Source organism: Choloepus didactylus, chromosome 8, assembly GCF_015220235.1.
Source record: "Choloepus didactylus isolate mChoDid1 chromosome 8, mChoDid1.pri, whole genome shotgun sequence".
In the NCBI taxonomy this organism is placed as follows: Eukaryota; Metazoa; Chordata; class Mammalia; order Pilosa; family Megalonychidae; genus Choloepus; species Choloepus didactylus.
This window is the reverse complement of record NC_051314.1, coordinates 74538360-74561225: the sequence shown is the minus strand read 5'-3', so window position 1 is coordinate 74561225 and position 22866 is coordinate 74538360. Positions and strand designations below refer to the sequence as shown.

Here is a 22866-nt window from a genome sequence, read left to right as displayed (position 1 = left end):
TCCTTGGTGGAGGCGGGGCTCAGGGCAAGCGGGCGGAGGGGTATTTAAGAGCAGCCCAAGAAGGGGGTGGCCAAGGGCAGAATGAGCGGGCTACTGGGCACCAGGAATCGCCCAGGCCCAGGAGAGGCCTCCGACCTTAAGTCCCCCCTGGGCACCGGGCTCAGGAAACCTCTCACCGAGGCTCGATTCCGGCAGCTCTTCGGGGGCGCAGAGGAGGAACCGGAGCCATCAGCCGAGCCCGGCTTACCCTGGCTGCGCCGGCTGTGGAGCCCGCGCACCCGCGCTTGTTCCAGGCGGGGGGCGTGGCGCCTGCTTCTGGCGCGGCTGCCCCCGCTGCGCTGGCTGCCCCGCTACCGCTGGCGGACCTGGTTGCTCGGGGATGTGCTGGCCGGAGTGACCGTGGGCATCGTGCACGTGCCCCAGGGTGAGCGGCTCCAACGTCAGCCTGCCAGAAGCCCAAGTTCTAGGGGGCTTCGGGGAAGTGGCACGGGTACCGGGGAACCGGGAGGCCGGTGGTTGGTTAGTGTCGCTGAGGGTTTGGGGAGAGGGACCCGAGACCAAGTTCAGGGTAAGGATTTATGGATTCGTCACCTCTGCTCCATCGGGTCCCCACCCCCACACCCCCTCCTCTGAGCAATCCTGAGATTTTACACGTTCCGGCTCAGGGAACTGGAGACAGGCACCACGTCTGCCCCCCGCCAGGACTTCGGGCCGACACGGATCTGTGACCTCGTACGCCCCACGACCTCCCACTGAGGCCCGTTAACCCTTCAGTTGCCTCGTGTGACATAATTTAGTGTCCATTGATCCCAGCTTTTTAAGACTGTGGGGAGGAGGCGGGGTCCAAGATGCTGGGCACCCCCCACCCCACGTACACATCGTGGACCTTTCCTTCCTCTCTCCCAGGCATGGCCTTTGCCCTCCTGACCTCCGTGCCCCCAGTGTTCGGACTCTACACTTCTTTCTTTCCAGTCCTCATCTACACCTTGCTGGGTACTGGGAGACACCTGTCCACGGGTGAGAAACCCAATGATCTCCAGGGACTCCTCTCATCTCTGGGGTGAAAATGGACAGGGGTTTGAGGCTTGCATTCTTGTAAGCCCACTACCCCTTATTCCCTTCTTCACTCTCCCACCGTCCCTTCCGCCCCCGCTCCATTTTGTCCAACCCTTCTCTGATCCTGGCCCTGCTCGCTGGGGTGCCGAGTGCGTGCAGTGAGGCGGGGGTTGTCTCGTGAAACTTGGTTAAAATGAAAATCTCCGGGACTTGGAAGGGAGAGAAGAGATCAGCGGCTACCCAAAGAAGCACGCAGTTCGCGGTGGTAGGGGAATGGGGTGGGGGTCTGTAGGATGGGGTGGTGATGCAGTTTCAGGGCAGTTTTGCCGGCTGGTGTACCCTTCTCTCCTCCCTCACCACCGGCCCCGGGCTGCTGCACTAGCTCACGGCCGCACATTGTCGCGGGGCCAGCAGCCTTCTCAACAGTAGGGCCCGACAGCAGCACCCCCGATTCTAGAGCGCGGAGCCTGAGCTGTCGCCGGGCCCTGGAACGCACAGCTAGTGATCTGTTTGTCCCCGGGCCCTAGGAACTTTCGCTGTCCTCAGCCTCATGACCGGCTCGGCCGTCGAACGGCTGGTGCCCGAACCCCCCGGGGGAAACCTGAGCGGCATCGAGAGGGAGCAGTTGGACGCGCAGCGGGTCGGGGCGGCAGCGGCCGTGGCCTTTGGGAGCGGGGCGCTGATGGTGAGAGAGAGGCTGGGCAGATCCCTGGGGGAATCCACGCTGGGGGCCGAGGGAATTGAGCGGGCAGACAGGAGCAAGTCTCCGGCGCCGGTCCAGTGTGGAGAGAGGCGCGGAGAAGCTGGCGCACCGCGCTGGGGCTGGTCGGCGCCTCCGCCTGTTGGTGATTGCTCATCGTCCCCCACGCAGCTGGGAATGTTCGCGCTGCAGCTCGGCGTCCTGTCCACCTTCTTGTCCGAGCCTGTGGTCAAGGCGCTGACCAGCGGGGCCGCGCTGCACGTGCTCGTGTCACAGCTGCCGAACCTTTTGGGGTTGCGCCTCCCGCGCCAAATCGGCTGCTTCTCTCTCTTCAAGGTGGGTCTGGGAGGACAATGGGGAGGAGGCTCCCAACAGTCCCGGGAAGAGGAAGGAAGACGGGTGGAGGGAGAGTGTGTGGCGGGGGCGTTGGAAGGTTAGAGCTGTGTGCCCTGAATGAGGGTCCCTGCGGAGATGGACGTTCTTATGAGGGCCTTGCCTCGGCCTGGTGGGTCTGTGCTGGGATCAGTGGACCCTGGCACCGGGTCTCTGCTCACCCGCCCGGCCCGCAGACACTGGCCGCCGTGCTGACTGCGCTGCCAGGGAGCAGCCCTGCCGAACTGACCATCTCGGCGCTCAGCCTGGCGCTCCTTGTGCCGGTCAAGGAATTGAACGTCAGATTCCGGGACAGACTGCCTACCCCGATCCCAGGGGAAGTCGTCATGGTGAGGATGGCCCCGGAGTCCCGGCCCCCTGCGCTGAGCAGACCCTGCCTACCCTCTAGGAATTGGCCCAGGATGTTTCCGCGGGGCTGCTGCTGCCCCCTTGTGGAAAGCAGAGGGGCCACAGTCGAGGGGTTGTGCTCACATACATACATTTCCAGGCCTCCTTCCAGAGTGCAACCCCCTACCCCCACCCCCGTCCTCCCACCCCGTTCCCCCGACTCCTCTGAAGGAGCCTCCTCTAGACCTCTTAGAATGCCTGCTTTTACTCCCTACAGCACTCCCTTATGGTCTTGCTCGCCACAACACCTCCACTCACATCTTCCCACCAGGTCCTTCACTGTAATTCAGTTATCCCCCTTGACACCCCCCATTTACCTTTCTCTCTCCCCCCAATCAATTGTTTGAGGTCTTCACAGATACCCCATACCCCCTAACACAGCCCAGATTTCCTACTTAGAATGGCTATATTGATATCCTCTTGATAGCCACTATCCCTCATGCTAGCTCCTCTTTACTTCGTCCAGTCCATCTTTCCATAGCACTAGGTGTCCATCTTCCCTCTTTCCCTTCTCCACATTCCTCCACTTTACATCTGTTGTCAGGCATCCATCCCAAATACCTCGGCTCCCTCAGTTACTGGGCTCCTGCCACCACCTAGTGGTGCACTGTGGTCTTCTCATGTGGAGCCCCTTCTGGTCTCTGCCAGGGGTCCTATCTCCTATGACCTAATTTGCTCTTTTTCCTAGGTGCTCCTTGCCTCAGTGCTCTGCTTCACTTCTTCCCTGGACACAAGATACAATGTCCAGATAGTGGGGCTGCTGCCTGGAGGGTAAGATGGAATGAAAAGACATCAGCTTTCTCTTCCCACATCTTCCTTGGTGTCCCAAGCCCTCTCCCACCCAATACCTGCTCTTGTCCTGTCCCACTCTATTTTCTCTGCCTTCCCTACCTCCCTGAAACACCCAACCAATCCTCACCATGAATCTCTCCCTCTCCAGATTCCCCCAACCCCTCCTCCCCAACCTGGCTGAGCTGCCCAGGATCCTGGCCGACTCGCTGCCCATTGCACTGGTTACGTTCGCTGTGTCCGCCTCCCTGGCCTCCATCTATGCAGACAAGTATAACTACAACATTGACTCCAACCAGGTGTGACTGACTGTGGACTTTAACCTCAATCAGGAGACAACCCCTAACCTGACGTCCCTCCATGCCTTTGTCTCTCTCCCCTTCATCTCACTGCCCCCTTCCAGGAGCTCTTGGCACATGGTGTCTCCAACCTCATCTCCTCCCTCTTCTCTTGCTTTCCCAACTCAGCCACCTTGGCCACGACTAGCCTACTAGTGGACGCTGGTGGGAATACACAGGTAAGAGGGCGTCTTCCGGTGAGAAGGTGAGGGACATCCAAGTCAGGGGTGGAGAAACAGGTAGATACCCAGCTGGCATCTAGATAGAGAAGGATGGGAATCTGTGAGGTAGGTCAAGAGAGGGGATGGGATTATCTAGATAGGAGAGATACAAGATAACAAGGCCCAACCAAGACCTTTGCAGGCTCTAAGCACCAAAAAACAAAACAAAACAAAACGAAAAACAACAAAAACAAAACAAAACAAATATTATGGTGCCCCATGTATAGTTCAAAATAAAAACAATACTGAACTGTAAAATAAATTTGAGACAAAATTTTGATTTTTCCCATAGGATTATTCTGTTGAATTGTTAAAAAGAAATATCACATATCAAAGCCTCCCCTTAGTATTTTTGGTTTCCCTTACTTTGCTGGTGCCATAGCATGTGTTTAGCCTGCCTAGTGGGTTATCCAACAGTGGCTTTAAAACTGGAGGTGGACTACAAAATTAGGGAAGTTGGAATATGTCTAGAGGGAGACTGGCACAAGATAGGCATTTAGTTGGGGGAAGGGGAAAGATAGGTTTGAATGGCAGAATCACTAGAAAGAGGGTGAAGAATCTGTGTGGGAGGTGATCTGGAGGAGGGACTCTTCCCAGGGAGAAGAGGCAGAGCGGGCAGAGGGGCTGGCCCTCACACGGGCGTGGGGACAGGTTCCCTGTCTTCTTTTCTTCTATCCCTCCTTCCCTCTAGCTGGCAGGCCTCTTCTCCTGCCTAGTTGTCCTGTCAGTGCTGCTGTGGCTGGGGCCTTTCTTCTACTATCTGCCCAAGGTAAGGAGCAGGGAAGGCGTGGGGGTGGTGGGGAAGGTCGGCTATAGGTTGGCTCTGGGATGGTCAGCCCTCCTCCTCTGCCCCAAGGCTGTCCTGGCCTGCATCAACATCTCCAGCATGCGCCAGATGTTCTTCCAGATGCAGGAACTTCCACAACTATGGCGTATCAGCCGCGTGGACTTTGTGAGAAATGGCAGTATTGCTCCCCTAGATGGTGCCCTCCCATCTTCCCAGCAGCCCTGGCCTCTGCCCTGGGTCAAAGCAAATTGCCCTGGTCTTAAGTTCTGCAAACTTTCCCCCTCCCCCAACACACATACATCCTAGTACCCTTAACTCAGAGACAAGGTGAAGGGTGGGGTTTCAACTCCTCAGGCCTGAATGTTTGTAACCACCTAGTGGTACAAGGTCTGGGGTCATTACACGTGGTCAATCCTGCCCCAACACCCTGTCATTTTTTTCCACCTTCTCCTGAACCTTCCTTCACTACTGCTTGCCCTAGCAGTCATGTCCCTGGACCCCTTTCCCTGTCAGTGATGGCCCTGGCCTTTCTCCTGGGAAATCCACTCCCCTCGATGTCCTGCAGGCTGTGTGGATGGTGACATGGGTGGCTGTAGTGACCCTGAGTGTGGACCTGGGCCTGGCCGTGGGTGTGGTCTTCTCCATGATGACTGTGGTCTGCCGTACCCAGAGGTGGGAATCGAGAGGTGGGGAGGGGAGGGGAGGTGATGCTTGGAGCGACCCCCCAGCAGGGGTAGGCTAGGAATCTCACTCCAGCTCCCTGCCTAGGGTGCAGTGCCTGCCACTTGGACTGGCTGAGGGGACTGAGCTCTACAGACCACTCAGGGAGAGCCACAAGGTGAGTGGGCTACAACCCAGGAAGGAAGGGAAGATTAGATCTGGATGCTTTTCTGACCCTCTGACCCCTTAGCTCCTCCAGGTCCCAGGGCTCTGCATCCTAAGCTATCCAACACCACTCTACTTTGGGACCCGTGGGCAGTTCCGCCACATCCTAGAGAGGCATCTAGGGCTTAGAGAGGGAGACAAGGTGAGGGATTTGGTCAAGGAGGAGTGTTTCCTGTGGGAGTGGGAGGCAGGTGGTTGTTCTGAGGGGGATCCTAGTGCTCAAGGGGTGCACATCCAGGCTTGTGTTTGCCCAAGTATCAGACCCAAGGAGGGGTGACTGCCCTTCTTTACTCACAGGAAACCTCAAAACCAGATGGCCCACATGACACAGGTGAGATGGGATGAAGAGGAGGGCGATTTGGGCATCACCCGTGGAGGCATCTGGGTACTGCTGTCTTCTTTACCCTAGTTGCTGAGCCTGTTAGAGTGATGGTCCTAGACTGCAGTGGTATCACTTTCACAGATGCTGCTGGGGCCCGAGAAGTGGTCCAGGTGAGGGAGAGGGGAGGTTGAGGAGTATCATCTCACTTAGACCCTCTGACTTCGTAACTTAACACTCTCTCCCAACCTCCGCAGCTGGCCAGCCGTTGCAGAGACGCTGGGATCCACTTTCTCCTCGCTCAGTGTAATGGTGAGAGGCATGGGAGGGTAGAGGGGTCTGGTGACTCTGGAAAGCCTGAGCACTTGGGAAAGGGAAGAGGAGGACATGGTGTGGACTTGGGAGCTGAGAGCCTGATCCCTTTCCTCCACAGCCTTGGTGCTGGAGACATTGACCTGGGCAGGACTCCTGGACATAGTGACCCCAGAACAGCTGTTTGTGAGTGTCCAGGACGCAGCTGCTCATGCCCTGGAGAGACTGGTGTGTGGGCAATAGCAACAGGAGTGGGAGCCAGAAGGGGCTGGGCTTTGGCAAGCAAGGGGTAAGTCACTGGCTGAAGACCCAGGAGAGGGAATTGGGAAGGGGTAGGGATGAAATGATTTGGCAATTTTAAGATGAAGCCAGGGAGACTGGGCTCAGCTGTGGGTGAAGAAGAACCGAGGAGCTTAAGTCTTGAAGAACCCTGGAGTACTGCCACTTCTCAGGCAGAGGAGGTAGTACCCGATATATCCTAATCTATTCATGACATATCCTTTCCTTTCTCCAGGAGCTCACTGGGCCAAAGGCTTGTACCGCGTGAGTGTGACCCATTTGCTTGGAGCGTGGAAAGCCTCAACAGCCCATGTGTATGGATGACCATGGTCCCTGAGTCCTCTCACTTAATGTAACTAATAAAACGAAGCTGGAAGCCTCTGGGGTCCACGCATTGAGACTGGATGTCTGCACACAGAGCCCTGGTGCCCCTTCCTCTATGCCCACAGCACTGCAGAGACACAACTGAGGATGGCTTTGGCGGCGTGTTCACCAGCCTCCACCCCAGCTCCACAGTCACAAGTTCCCTCCATGGGGGTGGGGCTGAAGCCGTTGTACTGAGTCCTGGATCCAGAGACAGAGTGGAGGACACAGCCCTGGGATTACACATTGGGGGGCTTCCCCACCCATTCAGTCCCAAGGAGACTAGAGGGGAGTGTTTCCATTTCAGTTTGTTAGAGTCCCCCTTGGCTCTTTGGCACTTGGAAAGCAACCCCCCATTTCCTGCCCCATGAGAATGGGGTGGAGGGAAGACTTGGCACTGGCTGTGGGAGAGATTTTGGCTCCGTCACACCACTGGGCACTCACAGAGAGGAGGGATGTCACCAGGACAAGCCCTTCTTTGGGATCAGGGATCTGAGGGGGAGGGCTGAGGGGCTGGAGGATTGGGGATAGTCAGCGGGGTGGGCACTGGGTGGTGGTGCTTGTTGGAGATTCCTGGTAGCAATTAGGAGGCAGGCCCAGCCTGACGGTCAGTTGGGGGGCCCTGTGTGGCCATCACTCCGTGGTTATGCACTGCAGCCGGTATTTGAAGAACAGCAAGCGGTGTTTGGCCACCTGACTTTCATCCAGTGATCCTGGGTAACGGTACCGGGCATAAGTCTCTGCCCCAGCATCCCTTGACACCCAGGGCAACTTCAACTTGGATGCATGATCCACAACAACATCTGAGCAGGAGCCCACACGGAGGGAACCAAGCCCATCCAGGAAGAATTCTGAGGGTGGAGGGAAGGAGGGTACACAATGAAGGGTCCTGAAGATGCAGGTCACCCCTTAAGAGCAAACTAAGATTTCAGGTGTCCAGGGTGAGCATGCAAAGATCCCATTTCTAAGGACATTGGACATGTAAATGAACCCCTCTGAGTCTCAGTTTTACTCTTCTATAAAATGGAGTCAATATACTTGCGCTTTGAAAAAAAAAAATCGCACCACCACCACACCCACACCCACACACACCACTCTCAGAACTTCAATAAATACTAGATGGGCTGCTCCGAGTGTGATCTGAACCAGGGGAAGTGGCTGGGAGTGAGGCAGGGGTGGTGGTGACAGTGGCTGGGAGGTTCACGTACCCAGGTGGACCCAAAGGCTGTGTTGGGGAGTGGAGGTTTAAATGGTGTGCTACCTGGGAGCGAGTGGGAGCTCTACGTCTCACTGGGAATTCTCTGAGCTAGGCCGCGGGGGTGGGCCCGGAGGCGGAGCCGGTGTCCTTGTTGCCAGGCTGCAGCCAGCACCCCGGGGTGTGTGTGTGTGTGTGTGTGTGTGTGTGTCCCTGCTAGGTCCGGCCGGGAGGGGTCGCCACTCACCCAGATGCGCGACGCGGTTGAAACGCGGATCGAAACCGACCTCGCGCACCTTGTCGGTTCGCGCCAGGAAGAAATTGACGACACCGTCGGTGACCACGCAGCCTGGGAAGCCCACGAGCTCGTGGTGGAAGCCGCGCTTCTGCCGGAGGCAGTCTCCGCGGCCTGGCGCGCCAGGCTCCACGCTCAGCAGCTGCCGGTACGTGGTGGCGAAGCCCGTGATCTCACGCACCGCGCCCCCCACCTGCCGGGAGTGGGAATATGGCTCCAGGCGGGGCGGAGACCAGGAGAGGTAAGTCCGTACCCCCTCTCCCCACCCCGGGGCCGTTTGCCTGCTCCCCCCCCCCCAACCCCCATCTCCTGCAGGACCCAGACAGTCACCCACCACTTCCTCGTCTTCTCGCCGTCCCAGGTCTCGCCTTCTTGACCCCGTCCTCTCCCCGCGCCACTTTCCCCAAACTTTAGCCTGCTGGGGGGCCCCTTCCCCTACCCAGCCTCCCGCGGTTCCTCCCTCACCAGGTCCAGCGGCGTCCGCTCCAGCACGTCCACCAGCTTCTCCAGCCTCGTCCGCGCAGTGAAGACAAAGTCGTCGTCCACCCACAGCACGTACTTTGTGGTTACTTGAGACACAGCCAGGTTCCGGCCTGCGAACCAGCCCTGGGGATGGGGTTGAGGGTGGCTGTAGAGGTAGGACGTGCTCCTCTGCCTCATTTCCTCGTCTTCCCCTGACCCCTCTCGACTGCCTGGGTCCCTATGCAAACTTTCGAGTACTTACGAATAGCCGAGAAGTAGGTTAAAAAAAAAGACTCCCATTTCCACTCCCGGAAGCTCTGAGTCACTGTTTTGGGGAGGGGTCTTGGGATTCATTCGTTCACTTATTCACTCGGGCGTTTACTCATTCATCAGCTATTTACTGAGCGCCCACTAGGTACTAGGAACCATTCTAAGAATGCATCAGGGAACAAGATGGACCTGATTTCTGCTCCCACGGAGCTTGCACTCCAGGGGTCCACGTGCTTAATGGGCACCCAGTGATTCTGAGGCGGGTGGCCCTCGAATCACCACCTTGGAGGCTGCAGCCCGAGGGCGCGCCCCTTCCCGGGGTCCTGTGCTCCACCCAGCCTCGCACGCTGCGCACCTTGCCGAAGGGCATGAGATATTGCTCAATGTGCGGGCCGCTGACGCTCTCGGGCTTCTCGCTGTCGTCGGCGATGACCACAGTGACGGTCGGGTAGAAGCGGCGGATGCTGGCGATGAGCGCCCGTAGCCGGTTGTAACGAAGGAAGGTTTTGGTGGCAATGGTGACCAGAGCGCTGATGTTGTACTGAGCTTGGAGCGAGGGCGCAAGGTTAGGTGCAGACAAGGAGGGTCGCGAGTGAGGAGCACGAAGATGGACCCTCCCAGAGCCGCCCCCTCTCAACTTGCTCCTCACCAGCCTCACCTCCCTGAGGTGGAGCCCCAGGCGGGTACAGCCGCGGGTTGGGGGGGTGTCTGATGCGGATGGTGAAGGCAGCCTCATGGCCCTCGGTGAAGAACCGGACTGGAGAGAAAGGAAAAGGCATGCAGCTTTAGGGGCGGGGCAACATCCCCGATTCAGGCAATCAATATTTAAGTGCCTACTCTGTGCCCCACCTTTCTAGGCCAGGTCCTTACCTACCTGGAGCTTACATTCTAATGGGTGGGAGAAAGACAGTAAAAAGCTTCAGTTAAAAGCTAACCTTTATTGTTACTTAATAAAAGTATTGTACTTCTTAATGGATTTTGTGTTTTAGTGATATTTTCAGCTTTTTCAAATATGCAATTTTTCTGATTTTCCTCATGCTAAATAAACATTCACTGTTTTTTAAAAAACTAATCTTTATTGAGCATTTATTATATGCCAGGTACTTTTAAGTTACCTCACATTTATTAACTCATTTTACCTTCATGATAGTTCTATTAAGTAGATTCTTACTACAGTAGAAGAAACTGAGGCACAGAGAAATTAAGTAACTTGCCCACATTTATGTAACTATCAAAGCTTCAAAGCTAGCATAGGGATCTGGTCAGTCTGGTTCCAGGCTAAGTAAATAAGAAAAGTCAGTTACCAATAAATATTGGATAGAAGACAAGAAATATGATAGTGAAGAGGACATATTTGAGCTAAGATCTACATGACAAAGGAGCCAGTCATGCAAAAATCTGAGGGATGAGGAATCCAGCCGGAGGGGAAGAGCAGGTGCAAAAGCCCAGAGGCAAGAGCAGACTTAGTGTAACAAGTCTTGGAGAAAAGCAGAAAGAATGTTATGCACCTTTTGCTATAGGAGAAACAAGAGCTCAGGGAGGTAAAGCCCTTTGCCATTTAGTAAGTGGTGGGCTGGAAACAGAGCCCAAGCCTTCTTGACTCTTGGGTCAGGTCATTTCCTGGGGCCCTCATGGCTGGTCTAGAAAGCGGACACACCCGAGTCTCAGGTTTCTTTCTGGCCTGCTCCAACCCTAGAGGAACAAAGGCTCCTTCTCTTCCTCTTTGGCCCTGCTGGCCCAACTGAAACACACATTGTGTGACTGGGAAGCTCTGATCATTGACCCAGTGCCTCCTACACCCTCTGCCTTTTGCCTGCTCCAGCCTTTCTTTGCAGTCTTTGCCCGCCTGACCAGCCCCTACCTGCCCCTACCTGCCCCTACCTCCACCCTCGCACCTGTGTCCACTGTGTTTGCTTGGTAGCTTCGGCTGCTGTAAGTGACCAGCTGCAGTTGTCGGTTGAGCTGGTCCAGCCCTGGGCTGGTGAGGGTGAGATCAGGCTGCCCCTCTCCTATTAGAGTTACTCCAGTCACTTCCCCTGCTACATCCCAGGTGCCCAGGGACGCAGTCAGGTTCACCTGGGAGAGGCCATTGGAGAGTGCAGGGTTAGTATGCAGCCCCACACTTTGCCTCTCAGTTCATCTCTGTCTCCTTGACCCTGTCACCCTCCCAGCATACTCACTGCCCACCTGGCCTCCCTGCCCTCCTCTCTCCTCTCACCTGGTATACCTCCTGACCAGCAGCTGCCTGCAGGCTCAGCCCTGGGAGGAAGGATGGGGAATGGTATCACAAATAGTCCTGAGTTCTTCCTTATCTTCTCTCTCCTCTTTCACCACACACAACACATGACTTTTCACCTATTCCTCTTTTTGAGGCCTCAGCAGGTACATTGGTTAACATAGCTTGGAGTGACTCGTTTTTGACTCCTCCTCATCAAAGCTGTTATCTCTCCTTTGACCGTTGGTTACTCAGCAAAAAAAAAAAAAAAAAAAAGATTCTTCTCTGCAAACCTCCCCAGTTAGTCTTCTGCAATTCCCGAGACAACCCTAGAGTACCTTCTGTCCCCACCTCCCACCTCATGAGCTCCCTCTTCTAGCCTCTAAGCAAGTCTCCTTCTCATCAAGCATCTCGCCTCCTCTCATCGTTCTCTGTCCATCTTTGAGTCCTGCCACCCCCAACATGGCTTAGGTAATTCTCTAGGGCCCTCTTCCCCACCTGGCACCAAGATGGTCCTGAGTGGTTGCACCTCCACACCCTGCAGGGGATATTGTAGAGGGGAGTTGGCAGGGGCTATGAGCAGCTGGTCAGCAGGGGACTGGCTCCTGGCATTGGAGAAGGACAGAGGGGGAGTCAGGGGAGAGGGGCTCTCCTTCCTGCCACACCCACCCTCCAGGACTCCCACTGCTCTCCCCCTGCAGAGTCACCCCCTTTCTTCTTGCTGGTACCTTGAAAGAAAGGCCTGGAACTCCTGCTCTCTCATGGCAGAAGCGGCCCTCAGCTCCTCAGGGTCAAAGGCTTTGGTGAGGTCAGTGGCTTGGACCTGCCTCTGGAAGAGGGAAAGCCCTCCCCCACTGGACTCACAACTGCAATTGTTCTGAGTCAGCAGCCTGGAGGGGGCCGGAAGGGGACATCAGAGCCCAGCCATACATACTCCATTCATTCCAAAAATATTTGCACAACATCCAACACCTTGGCCCCTCAACCCTGACCAGCCAATATTTATCTCCTTAAACATCGTCACTAGAGGGAGGAAAGCAGACTGGGCGCCCTGAATCCGTTTTTTACAGAGATATAGAATAGGATTAATTTCTTGAAATTCAGGAGCTGCCTACCCACTATTGAGGACCCCAACTGGAAATCTCCTGTCATGACTGAAACACATCAAGGAGACTTTCAGGCCCCTCCCTTGACACCCTCCCGTCTCATTACCACGACCAGGTTCAGGGAGGATAGATTTTTACACCAGCCTGAGCCTCAGCAACCCACTCCATCTCCCACTGCACCCCACACAACCAATCAGGAGAACCCACACATCAGAGCCCAGCAGTCTCGAGGAAACAAAACTCCCCTACACCACCCCCAGCGAGCACCGCGCTGCCGCCGCCGCCGCCGGGTTGGACCCAGCACTCACCTCATCACTTCCTCCTTGATCCTGATTGGGATGTGTGCGTAGCGGGGCTCAGGAGCAAGGTCTGGCAGCTGGGGCCTGGGGGGGCCCTGCAGGGACACCCACAGTGCAGGGGGAGCCCGGAGGCCCGGCGCGTCCCGGGTGCTCACATATAGGAGACCCAGCGAGGCGCAGGCGAGCAGCAGGACCAGCGCGCAGAGTGCCCTGCGACCCAGCCGCATCCTGGGGGCGAAGGGTGGGAGGGAGGGCAGAGGCTAGGACCCTTGACCCTAGAGGCTCAGAGGCCGGGGCGGGCTCCCCAGGGCGCTCTCCACACACGGCGCGCTAGGATTTGCACAGCGAACGGCTCCCCAGTACCCTCTGCCTTCACTCCCCGGGGCCGCTGGATCCTCCCGGCCTCCTTTCTTCTCGCCCTCTCCCGCATCTCGGTTTCCCCTCACACCCGAAGCCCGGCATCTTGACGCAAGAGACAACTGGATGTAGTGGTTTCCATTCGTTGGCACATAAGCGGAAAAAGGCTGCTTTATCAGAGCAGCGGGCATCTCCGAGCCCGCCGCCCGCCCCGGACCGCGCGTTCCTCCACCCCTCGGCTCGAAGATCACCGGGGCCGGGGCGGGCCGCAGAGGGCGGCTGCACACCTTGCCAGTCATGAAAAATGCAGAATCACGCCCGCGATATTAGGTGCCCCGGCGGGAGGCAACCCCGAAACTGCGCAGAGGCCAGGGTGGTCCCGCGAGCGCTCCTCCTCCCGCTTCTAGCTCGACCCCTCATCCCGCCGGGGCACTGACCTGTCTAACGCTCTAAGGCCGCGCCAAGATTTCCGTCCGGGCTGCGCCGGGCTCCCAGCCACCGCCTGGGAGTCCTCATGGGGCCGGAGACGGCCTGATTGGGGGAGCCGGGCGTGAGCCTTAGAGTATGGGGGTGTTCTCTTGCCTTCCGAGCGCTCCTGATCCCTCCCGCCTTCAGACTCGGGGGCTTTGTGGATCGCCGCGCGGTGGTAGTTCTGGGCGTTGCCTGCGGGAGGAAAGCCGAGCTGCGAATCCGCTGCGCCCGGGCCGCGGAACAAAGCCAGGACTCCCTGGCGTCCTGCCCCACTTGCCGGACCTGGAGGGCTCAGGAGGCCGCCTGGCTCTTCATGCCGCGGCGCCGCGCGGCTAGATTTCTGGGCTCGGTGCGGCGACTGCTCCCGCTCCGCGCCGGGAATACGAGCTCCGGGGCTCCTTCTGGTGGGCACCGCGGAAAATGCGGAGGAGGCTCCCCCACCCCAACCCCTATCTCACAGCCCTTCGCCGCTCAAACCCTGACATCTCAACCGCCCTTTTGCAATCCCAAGCCGTCCTGCTCCCCACTCATTCAGTCTCCCTGCCATCGAGATTGTACTCAAGGCTGGGCTGTGGGAAGGGGTGGGGCGCAGACGCCCTACTAACGAATTTCGCGGTTTGGACACTTAGAGCGAGATAAAGGGAACTAGTCTTAGCCCTGGAAAATAAAGATTCTGCCTAGCTGACAGAGACAGATCCAAAGTCTCCTTCCCTCCCCATTATCTAACACTCAGAATAAGTACTCAGTATTTCAAAGGCCTACTTTCCGCTAACCATCGCTATAGAGCTGACTTGCGGGAAGAAGGAATCCCCCATACAGTGGCCAGATCAGCTGGAGTTCTGCCTGCAAGCCTTGGATCCACAGACACCTTCCCCTTTAGCCCGGTTCCTGACTCTGCCCTGTGGTTCCATGGTTCCAATCAAAGACGGACAAGGTATAATTGGGGGTAAACGGCATCATAGGAAATGTAGAACATAATGAAAATGTATGTGTACGTGGGGGTGGGTTGAAGGGTGGATTATTGGAAGAATTATATACAAATAAATGACCAATCAGCTGGAAAAAAGTGGGGATCCCACCCTCCTTATATGAAAACTAATTCCAGGCTGAAAATAGAGATCAACCACAATGGGCAATAAATCAATCAATCATGTCTACGTTATGAAGTCTCAATGAAAACTCTGGACACCCAGACCCTCCAAATGTATCTGGCATCTAAGTTGTCCTGTACATCACAGAAGAGTTGCCTACTTCCTTTCCATGTTGAAAAGAACTTCAAGGGAAGTAACTCTCAATGCAGGGCGTTTAATAGTTTGTTAGAGTTATTTCAACCCATCAGGCCATGAAGCTTAGACATGGCCTGTGGGGCTTCTAATCCCAAAGGGGGAAGAAGATGAACATATTTGGAGTCAGGAATCTAGCTTTCAAAGGAAGAGACCCCATCCCAGGGAGATCTTTCACCAGTGTTTCAGGCAGTTTGCTTCCAAAAGACACCTGGGCCCCATGAAGCTCTGAGGCAGCCCCGGGAGCTCTGCCGACAGTTGCTAAAGCCGGAGACCCATGGCCTGGAACTAATGGTGCTGGAGCAGTTCATGACCATCATGAGGAGGGGGACTCCAGACCTGGGTACAGGAGCAGCCTCTGGAAAATGGGAGGAGGCAGCAACTGTGCTGGAGGATTTAGAGAGAGCTGGATGAGCCAAGAGAGCAGGTTCTTGTTAGTACACAGGCAGTACCCGGGAGGGAGACACAACCTGTGGAAACAGCACAGGAGTCATCCCATTTCAAGTTCCTTTCCTTAGCGGCCTAGCCAAAAAGTGAATCACCACAGTCCAGCCACTCCTTCCAAAAGAAGGATAATAGGCCCAGGAATGAAAACAGGGAGTTGATTGTACAGCAGAAAATTTCTGAAATAAAATCCCAGGTGGAGATATTTGAAAGATCAGTGGAGTCAGTGCCCAGAGACCTGATAAAATAGAGAAGCCTATAAATACAAGAGAAGCTCTGAAAATCCAAGGAACAATTCTGAAGGGTTAAAAAAAAAATTAATATGATAATGTGGGGAAAGTATCCCACAGAACTCTGGCCTTATTAAGCATTGGAGGATTCACACTGGAGAGAAACCATATATGTGTGTGGTGAGTACGGAAGAGCCTTCAGTGTGACCTTCAGCATAATTCTGCATCTGAGAATCCACTCTGGAGACCACCCCTACAAAATGCAGTGACTGTGGGAAAGACTTTAGTGCAAGCACCTGTCTTATCCAACATCAGATAATCCACACCAGAGAAAAACCCTACAATTGTGAAGAATGTGGTAAGGGTTTTAATGTCAGTGCCAGCCTAATGCTCCATCAGAGAATCCCCTTGGGAGACAAACCCTATAAGTGTAATGAATGTGAGAGAGCCTTCAGTGACAAGTCATAACTTGTTCAATGTCAGAGAATCCACACAGGAGGGAATCCATATAAATATAAAGATTGTGGGAAATGCTTTAGTCAAAATTCAGATCTTATTCAACATTTGCGAGTTCATAATAGGGAGAAATCTTACAATGTGATACGTGTGGAAAAGCTTTCATTAAGTGCCGAAGATTTTATTGACATCAGAAAGTTCATTTCAAAGAAAATTCTATAAATATAGCAAAAAAAAAGGTAAAACTTTAATCTAAGCCCATTTAGCACAGACTTATACTGAGTGGACACTAGAAAAAAAATGTAAAAGAAGATACATATGGATTTTAGTATTACAGGAAGCACATTTTTCCAACCTAGCCACAAGCATCTCCACCAACAATCAACTCCCCCCCATTTTTTAGGTAGTCCTAAAAATATTATTTTACAGGTAGTCCTCACTTTGCCCAGTTCTGATCAATAGGTATAAAGTACACTCAGCACAGTTTACTTAAATAAGCAAGTCCTCCAACAACAAAGTTCAAATTTCAGTTAACACAGCATGCTAACTGAATAACTGCATAAGTTCAACCTTAGAGGCAAGCTCTTCAGGCCATGTATCACTACATAAATAGTAGAAGTGTATCATGAACAGAGCCCAGTCCCTTGTTTCGAAGTCTGTCAGTGATTGGTGACTGCATCTATGATTCAGTTCATGCACAGACAATAAAGCTTGCAGTTATGTGGCTTCTTTCCTGGTGATAAGCCCATGTGCCATTTTACAAAATTATAAAATTTATAAAATTTTTATAATTAAAAGATTATCCACTTGGGTAACAAAAATAAAAGTACAGACTTCCTTTGTCCAATGTATGGATGGATAAGTGGAAAGGTGGAGACAAAAACTAAATGAGAAATAGGGTGGGATGGGGGGTATGATTTGGATGTTCTTTTTTACTTTTATATATGATGGTACTGTGAACAGTTGATTGTACACCATGGATGATTGTATAGTGTGTGACTATATCTCAATAAAACTGAATTTAATTAAAAAATGAAAGTGCAGAAAAGAAATAATGATAAAACTGGAAGAGAAATTAAAATTGAATGTAAGTGAACTTATATGAGAAATAGCTGACCAAGAGAATGCTGACACTACAGCTGTTTGAGAGGCTCTAGATATACAGCCAGAGAAGCTTTAGAAAAGGCGAACTTAACATACTTGAGGAAAGCGATTCTGATGAAAAGGGTAAGGACGCCCCAGAGAAAGTGATGCCAACAAAAAACTTCACATTAAGGGAGCCATCAGAGATATTTCATGATTTCGAAATTGCAAAGGATAAACTGTTGGAAGCTGATCTAAACTTAGAAAGGAGTGTAATTCACCAAGGCATAGGAAAGGTGCTTTACACTCTAAGCTATACAACTAGAAGAGGGCAAGCACTGTTTAAACTACTGTTGATAAGATATTTACAAAGAAATAAAACACTTCAAGTCTCCAGAAAATTAATTCCAGATCAATAAAATATTTAAGTATTAAAAATTAAACCACAAAAGTAGTAAAATAAATCATGGATTTTTTTTACAGTTTTGGAGTAGAGAAGAAATATCTAAGCAGAGAAATATTAATAAATTTTCTTATATAAAAAACTTGAGTTCAAAAAACACTATAAACAAATGAGAGAGAAATGAGAAACTGTGAAAAACTCTGTGCAACATTTAGGACAGATAAGGGTCTACTTTCCTTAAGAGTTAATAAAGAAAAAATGATCAACTCTTCCCAAATGGATAAAAATCATGATTAGGTAGTTGACAGAAAAAGTGAAAATGGCTTTTGAATAAATGAAAGTATACTTGACTCATTCACAATAAAGGAAATGCAAATTCACTTCAGTAGTGAAATGTATTTTGACTACCAGTTTATTAGAGATCAAAGAGTTTTCCAAAACACCGTGTTGTCAAGTATTTGGGGAAATAGCTACTACCATACATTGTTGTTGTGAGTGTAAATTGTTACAACTTAGGAGTGTATGCCAGTTTGAATGTATTATGTCCCCCAAAATGCCATGTTCTGTGATGCAATCTTGTGGGGGCAGGCATATTAGTGTTGATTAGGTTGGAACCTATTGATGGAGATGTGATTCAATCAACTGTGGGCAAGACTTCTAATTGGATAATTTCCATGGAGGTGATACACCACCCATTCAGGGTGGGTCTGAATTAAATCACTGGAGCCATATAAAAGAGCTGACAAACAGAAGGAACTTAGAGCGGCTGTGAGTGTCATTTTGGAAAGCAACTGAGAGAGACATTTTACAAAATGCCCCAAGAGCAACATTTTGAAGAATGCACAGAAACTAGGAGAGGAGCTGGAACATAATCCAGGATCAGCAGATGCCACCCATGTGCCTTCCCACGTAATAGAGGTTTTCCAGATGCTATTGGTTTTCCTTTGGTGAAGGTATACTTATGTTGATGCCTTAATTTGGACATTTTCATGGCCACAACTAGGAGCCTCATCCACACCTGGACTTGATTTAGATGGCAAGATTCTGGATTTTGAGCTGATAATGTAATGGGCTGAGACTTTGGGGGACCTTGGGATAGAGTGAGTGTAAATATATTTTGCATGTGGGAGGGATGTGAATCACTGGGTGCCCAATGGGTGAACTGTGGTAGGCAGACATATAAGATGACCCAAATGATTTCCATCTATTCATATTCACAACCTTGGGTAATTCTCTCCCCTTGAGTGTAGGCTGTACCCTAGTGCCTTGTTCTAACAGATAGAATACAGCAAAGGTGGTGAGATGTTACTTCCAAGACTAGGTTATAAGACCATGACTTCTGGGTGATGTCATCAACATGTCAGCATAAGGCATCCTTTGAAAAAGCCTCCCCAGAGATTTAGTGAATAAAAAAACAAATCCCACTTGCTCAGAACTCTAAAAGATGGTAGAGACTGGAGAAAAACCCCACAAATGTTGAATCAAAGAAACAGAAAACTCTCAGGTGCTGGTTGATTCCCATTCTGCCCCCCCTACTTGGTTCTGCCCAGCTTGGGAGTCAAGCAGAGGCAGCATGGCCCAGGCCTCTCCCACCATGGACTGAGAATGTAGAGTGACTCACAGCAGAGAGAGAGAGAGAGAGAGAGAGAGAAGGTGGGGGGCAGGAGAAACTGCAATAGAAAGGCTGGTAGGAACTGTTGTGCCCTCATGCAATCCAGTTTCAGTCAGCTGGACACCTGAAGGCAAGAGGGACTTTTCTGGAGTGACCCAGCTGGCTCTCCAGGGTGGGATACCCTAATGGGGAAGAAACTAGAAGCAGAAAAACCCTACAGAACAAAAAGGGGGGTTAAACTGAACTCCTGTCAGATAGGACAGGTTCCAGAACTGAAAAGCATAAGGAACACAGGGCAATGAGTGAGAGAGAGAATTTAAATAAATCATGGGAGCTGGGAAGAAAAGTTTGCATAAAAACAAACAGAACAGATCATGATTCCCAGAGAAGGAACAGAGGAAGGGAAGCTCTCTCCTGGAGGTGAAACAATTGCACAAAAAGTGCAATTTAAAAAATTGCACTGCATATCCAAGGCAAGAATCATATGAAGGAGAGCTGAGAAAATCTGAACATTTAAACATGGGCTATTCTAAAGGTCTAGAATAAGTTAGACCAAGCTTCAAAGAACAGCATTAACACAAAACCAATCAACAATAAAACCCTAGACATGAGGGAGAAATGGACCTTCAGAGGTAACTCAGCAAAGTAATTAGATGCCTAGACATCAACAAAAAATTACAATCTGTCCTAAGAAACAGGAAGATATGGGTCATTCAAGGGAACATATTAAAACTTCAGAGGAGACTCAGAAGTTGGAACAACTAATCAAAGATGTTCAGACATCTCCTAAATCAATTAAAGGAGATGAAGGAAAATATGCATAAAGAGATAAAGGATGCTAAGAAGAAAAATGTGTGAGGATAAAGAAGAATTTGAAAGTATAAAAAGAAACAACAGAAATTATGGGAATTAAAGGTACAATAATAGAGATTAAAAATACACTAGAGGCATACAACAGCAAAATCTGAACAGGCAGAAGAATCAGCAAACTAGAAAACAGGACAATTGAAATCATACAGTCAGAAGAACAAAGAGAGGAAAGAATAGAAAAAAATAGAAGAGTCTCAGAGATTTGAGTGACAGCATGAAGCATACAAAAATGTATGTCATTGGCATCCCAGGAGAGGGGAAGGGAAAGGGGGCAGAAAGAATACTTGAGGAAATAGTGGCCCCAAATTTCCTAGACTCTTATGAAAGACATAAATATACATGTCCAAGAAGCTCAGCATACTCCAAACAGAATAAATCCTAATAGACCTACTCCAAGACACATACTAATCAGAATTTCATATGCCAAAGATAAAGAGAGAATTCTGACAACAGTAAGAGAAAAGTGATCCATCACATACAAGGAATCCTCAGTAAGACTAAGTTCCAATTTCTTATCAGAAACAATGGAGACAAGAAGTAGTATGATATATTTAAGATACCAAAAGAGAAAAAATGCCAGTAAAAACTTATTTTTTAAACATTTTTTTCACTCACTAAGTTTATTTTTTTAATTCAATTTATTGAGATATAGTCACATACCATGCAGTCATACAAAGCACACATTCAGTTGTTCACAGTATTATTATATACTTGTGTGTTCATCACCAAAATTAATTTTTGAACATTTTCATTAACACACACACAAATAATAAGAATAAAAATTAAAGTGAAAAAGAACAAAGTAAAAAAGAACACTGGGTGCCTTTTTTTTTTTTTTTGCCTCCATTTTTCTACTCATCCATCCATACTCTGGACAATGGGGTGTGTGGTCAATATGGCTTTCCCAATCACATTGTCACCCCTCATAAGCTACATTTTTATCCATCGTATTCAAGATTCAAAGGTTCTGGGTTGCAGTTTGATACTTTCAGGCATTTACTGCTAGCCATTCCAATTCATTAGAACCTAAAAAGTGTTGTCTATATTGTGTGTAAGAGTGCCCACCAGAGTGACCTCTCGGCTCCTTTTGGAATCTCTCTGCCACTGAAGCTTATTTCATTTCCTTTCACATCCTCCTTTTGGTCAAGCAGATGTTCTCCGTCCCACAATGTCAGGTCTAGATTCCTCCCCGGGAGTCATATTCCACGTTGCCAGGGAGATTCACTCCCCTGGCTGTCTGATCCCACGTAGGGGGGAGGGCAGTGATTTCACCTGCCATGTTGGCTTAGCTAGAGAGAGAGGGCCACATCTGAGCAACAAAGAGGCATTCGGGAGGAGACTCAGGCACAATTATAGGCAGGCCTAGCCTCTCCTTTACAGCAACAAAAACTACTTCATCTGGCAAAATTGTCCTTCAAGAATGAGAGAGAGTTTAAAATATTCACAGTAAACGGAAACTGACAGAGTTCATTAATAAGAGACCTGCCCTACAAGACTTACTAAAGGGAGTTCTGTAACTCCCTTTAGTTGAAAGGAAAGAGAGTGATTTGGAGTAGTGTGAAGAAATGAAGAGCATCAGTAATGGTGACCAAAAGGATAAATACAAAGCCCAATAGTACTGTATCCTTAATATACAGCTCTACTCTTTAATTCATGTAAGAATCAGAATACAATTGAACAAGAGAAAGGCATATTTCCTGATAATGAGTGTGCAAAATATAAAGTGGTAAGGTGGAACAAAAACAACCTAAAGAGGGGAAACAGAGGGATGTATGAACGTGTATGCTATTGAAGCTAAGTTGATGTCTTTTCAAATCAGTAGTTTACAGACATAGGGTATGTAACATAAACCCCAAGGTAATCACAAAGAGAGTATTTCAAAAATATACAGAAACAGTTATATTTCACAATAAGGAAATAACTGAAACTATGGTACTGTAACTCATAGCATTTTTGGAAATTACCTATATAACTACTTGTTAAATCATACTTTGAAAGATACTACCTTTTTGCATATATGTTATATTTCACAATAAGGAAATAACTGAAATGGTAACTGTAACCCATAACATTCTTTGAAATTTGCTAACTGCTTGTTAAATTGTACTTGGAAAATTATCACCTCTATGTATATATGTTAAATTCTACAATAAAAAATGATTAAATAAAAAAAGTACAGAAACAGAAATGACCAGATACGTAATAAAAAGATCAACTATACAGAAAAGGAGGTTGCAGTAAAGGAAAACAGAGACACACAAAAAGAGATATGACTTATGAAAACCAAAGGACAAAATGATGGAAGTAAGCACTGTTTTTATAGTAATGACACTAAATGTCAATAGATTAAACTTCCCAATCAAAAGACACAAGTTGGCAGAACGGATTAAAAAAAAAAGCATAAGCCAACTATTTTTGTTTATGAGAGACTTACCTTAGACCCAAAGACACAAATAGGTTGAAAAATGAAAGGTTGGAAAAAGGTATTCCATGCAAATAGTAACCAAAAAAGAGCTGGGGCAGTGTTTCAGTTCACTAAAGCTGCTGAAATGCAATATACCAGAAATGGGCTGTTTTTTAACAACGGGAATTTATTAGTTTACAAACTTACAGTTCTGAGGCCATGAAAATGTCCAAATCTAGGCCCTCTTCTTCCTCCTGAAGAAAGCTGTCTGGTGATCCAGAACTTCTCTGGCACATGGTAAGGCATATGGCCAGTATCTGCTGTTTTCTCCTGGGTTTCATTGCTTTCAGCTTCTGGCTGCTCCCTCTGTGTATTTCTTTCTGAGCTTCTGTGTGTCTTTATCTCTCAACTTCTATACTATCTCTCTATTTCATGCTCTTATAAAAGGCTGCAGTAAGAAAGTTAAGATCTACTTGGGGCATGCCTCAACTGAAATAACCTAATCAAAATGTCCCACTGCAATAGGTCTACACCCTCAGGAATGGACTGACTTTAAGAATATGATCTTTTCTGGGGCCCATA

General features: G+C 50.1%; 2 protein-coding genes across 6 annotated transcripts; one reads left to right on the top strand and one right to left on the bottom strand.

Moving 5' to 3' along the window:
• Nucleotides 1-81: 81 nt before the first annotated feature.
• LOC119541751 (solute carrier family 26 member 10-like) lies at nucleotides 82-6857 on the top strand. Of its 2 annotated transcripts, none has more exons than XM_037845960.1 (18): nucleotides 82-424; nucleotides 907-1017; nucleotides 1584-1741; nucleotides 1928-2092; nucleotides 2326-2478; nucleotides 3225-3307; nucleotides 3477-3624; nucleotides 3729-3842; nucleotides 4576-4653; nucleotides 4741-4836; nucleotides 5237-5343; nucleotides 5440-5509; nucleotides 5582-5698; nucleotides 5854-5887; nucleotides 5966-6048; nucleotides 6133-6187; nucleotides 6309-6373; nucleotides 6702-6857. In XM_037845960.1, exons 1-18 carry the CDS (start codon nucleotides 82-84, stop codon nucleotides 6732-6734), a joined length of 2013 nt encoding a protein of 670 aa, XP_037701888.1. In that variant the 3' UTR covers nucleotides 6735-6857. The 2 variants fall into 2 exon arrangements, with proteins under 2 accessions (XP_037701888.1, XP_037701887.1); XM_037845959.1 differs by having other exon boundaries at nucleotides 6309-6476.
• Nucleotides 4092-22626, bottom strand: B4GALNT1 (beta-1,4-N-acetyl-galactosaminyltransferase 1). Of its 4 annotated transcripts, none has more exons than XM_037845967.1 (12): nucleotides 22492-22626; nucleotides 13466-13691; nucleotides 12681-12899; nucleotides 11995-12156; nucleotides 11765-11871; nucleotides 11270-11310; nucleotides 10947-11127; nucleotides 9701-9808; nucleotides 9407-9597; nucleotides 8785-8925; nucleotides 8272-8512; nucleotides 4092-7680 (listed from the first exon to the last, which is right to left on the bottom strand). In XM_037845967.1, the coding sequence occupies exons 3-12, from the start codon at nucleotides 12896-12898 to the stop codon at nucleotides 7463-7465; spliced, it is 1608 nt and encodes a 535-aa protein (XP_037701895.1). In that variant the 5' UTR covers nucleotide 12899; nucleotides 13466-13691; nucleotides 22492-22626; the 3' UTR covers nucleotides 4092-7462. The 4 variants fall into 4 exon arrangements, with proteins under 4 accessions (XP_037701895.1, XP_037701896.1, XP_037701897.1 ...); XM_037845968.1 differs by having other exon boundaries at nucleotides 13611-13691; XM_037845969.1 differs by lacking the exon at nucleotides 22492-22626 and adding an exon at nucleotides 13782-13938.
• Nucleotides 22627-22866: the final 240 nt, after the last annotated feature.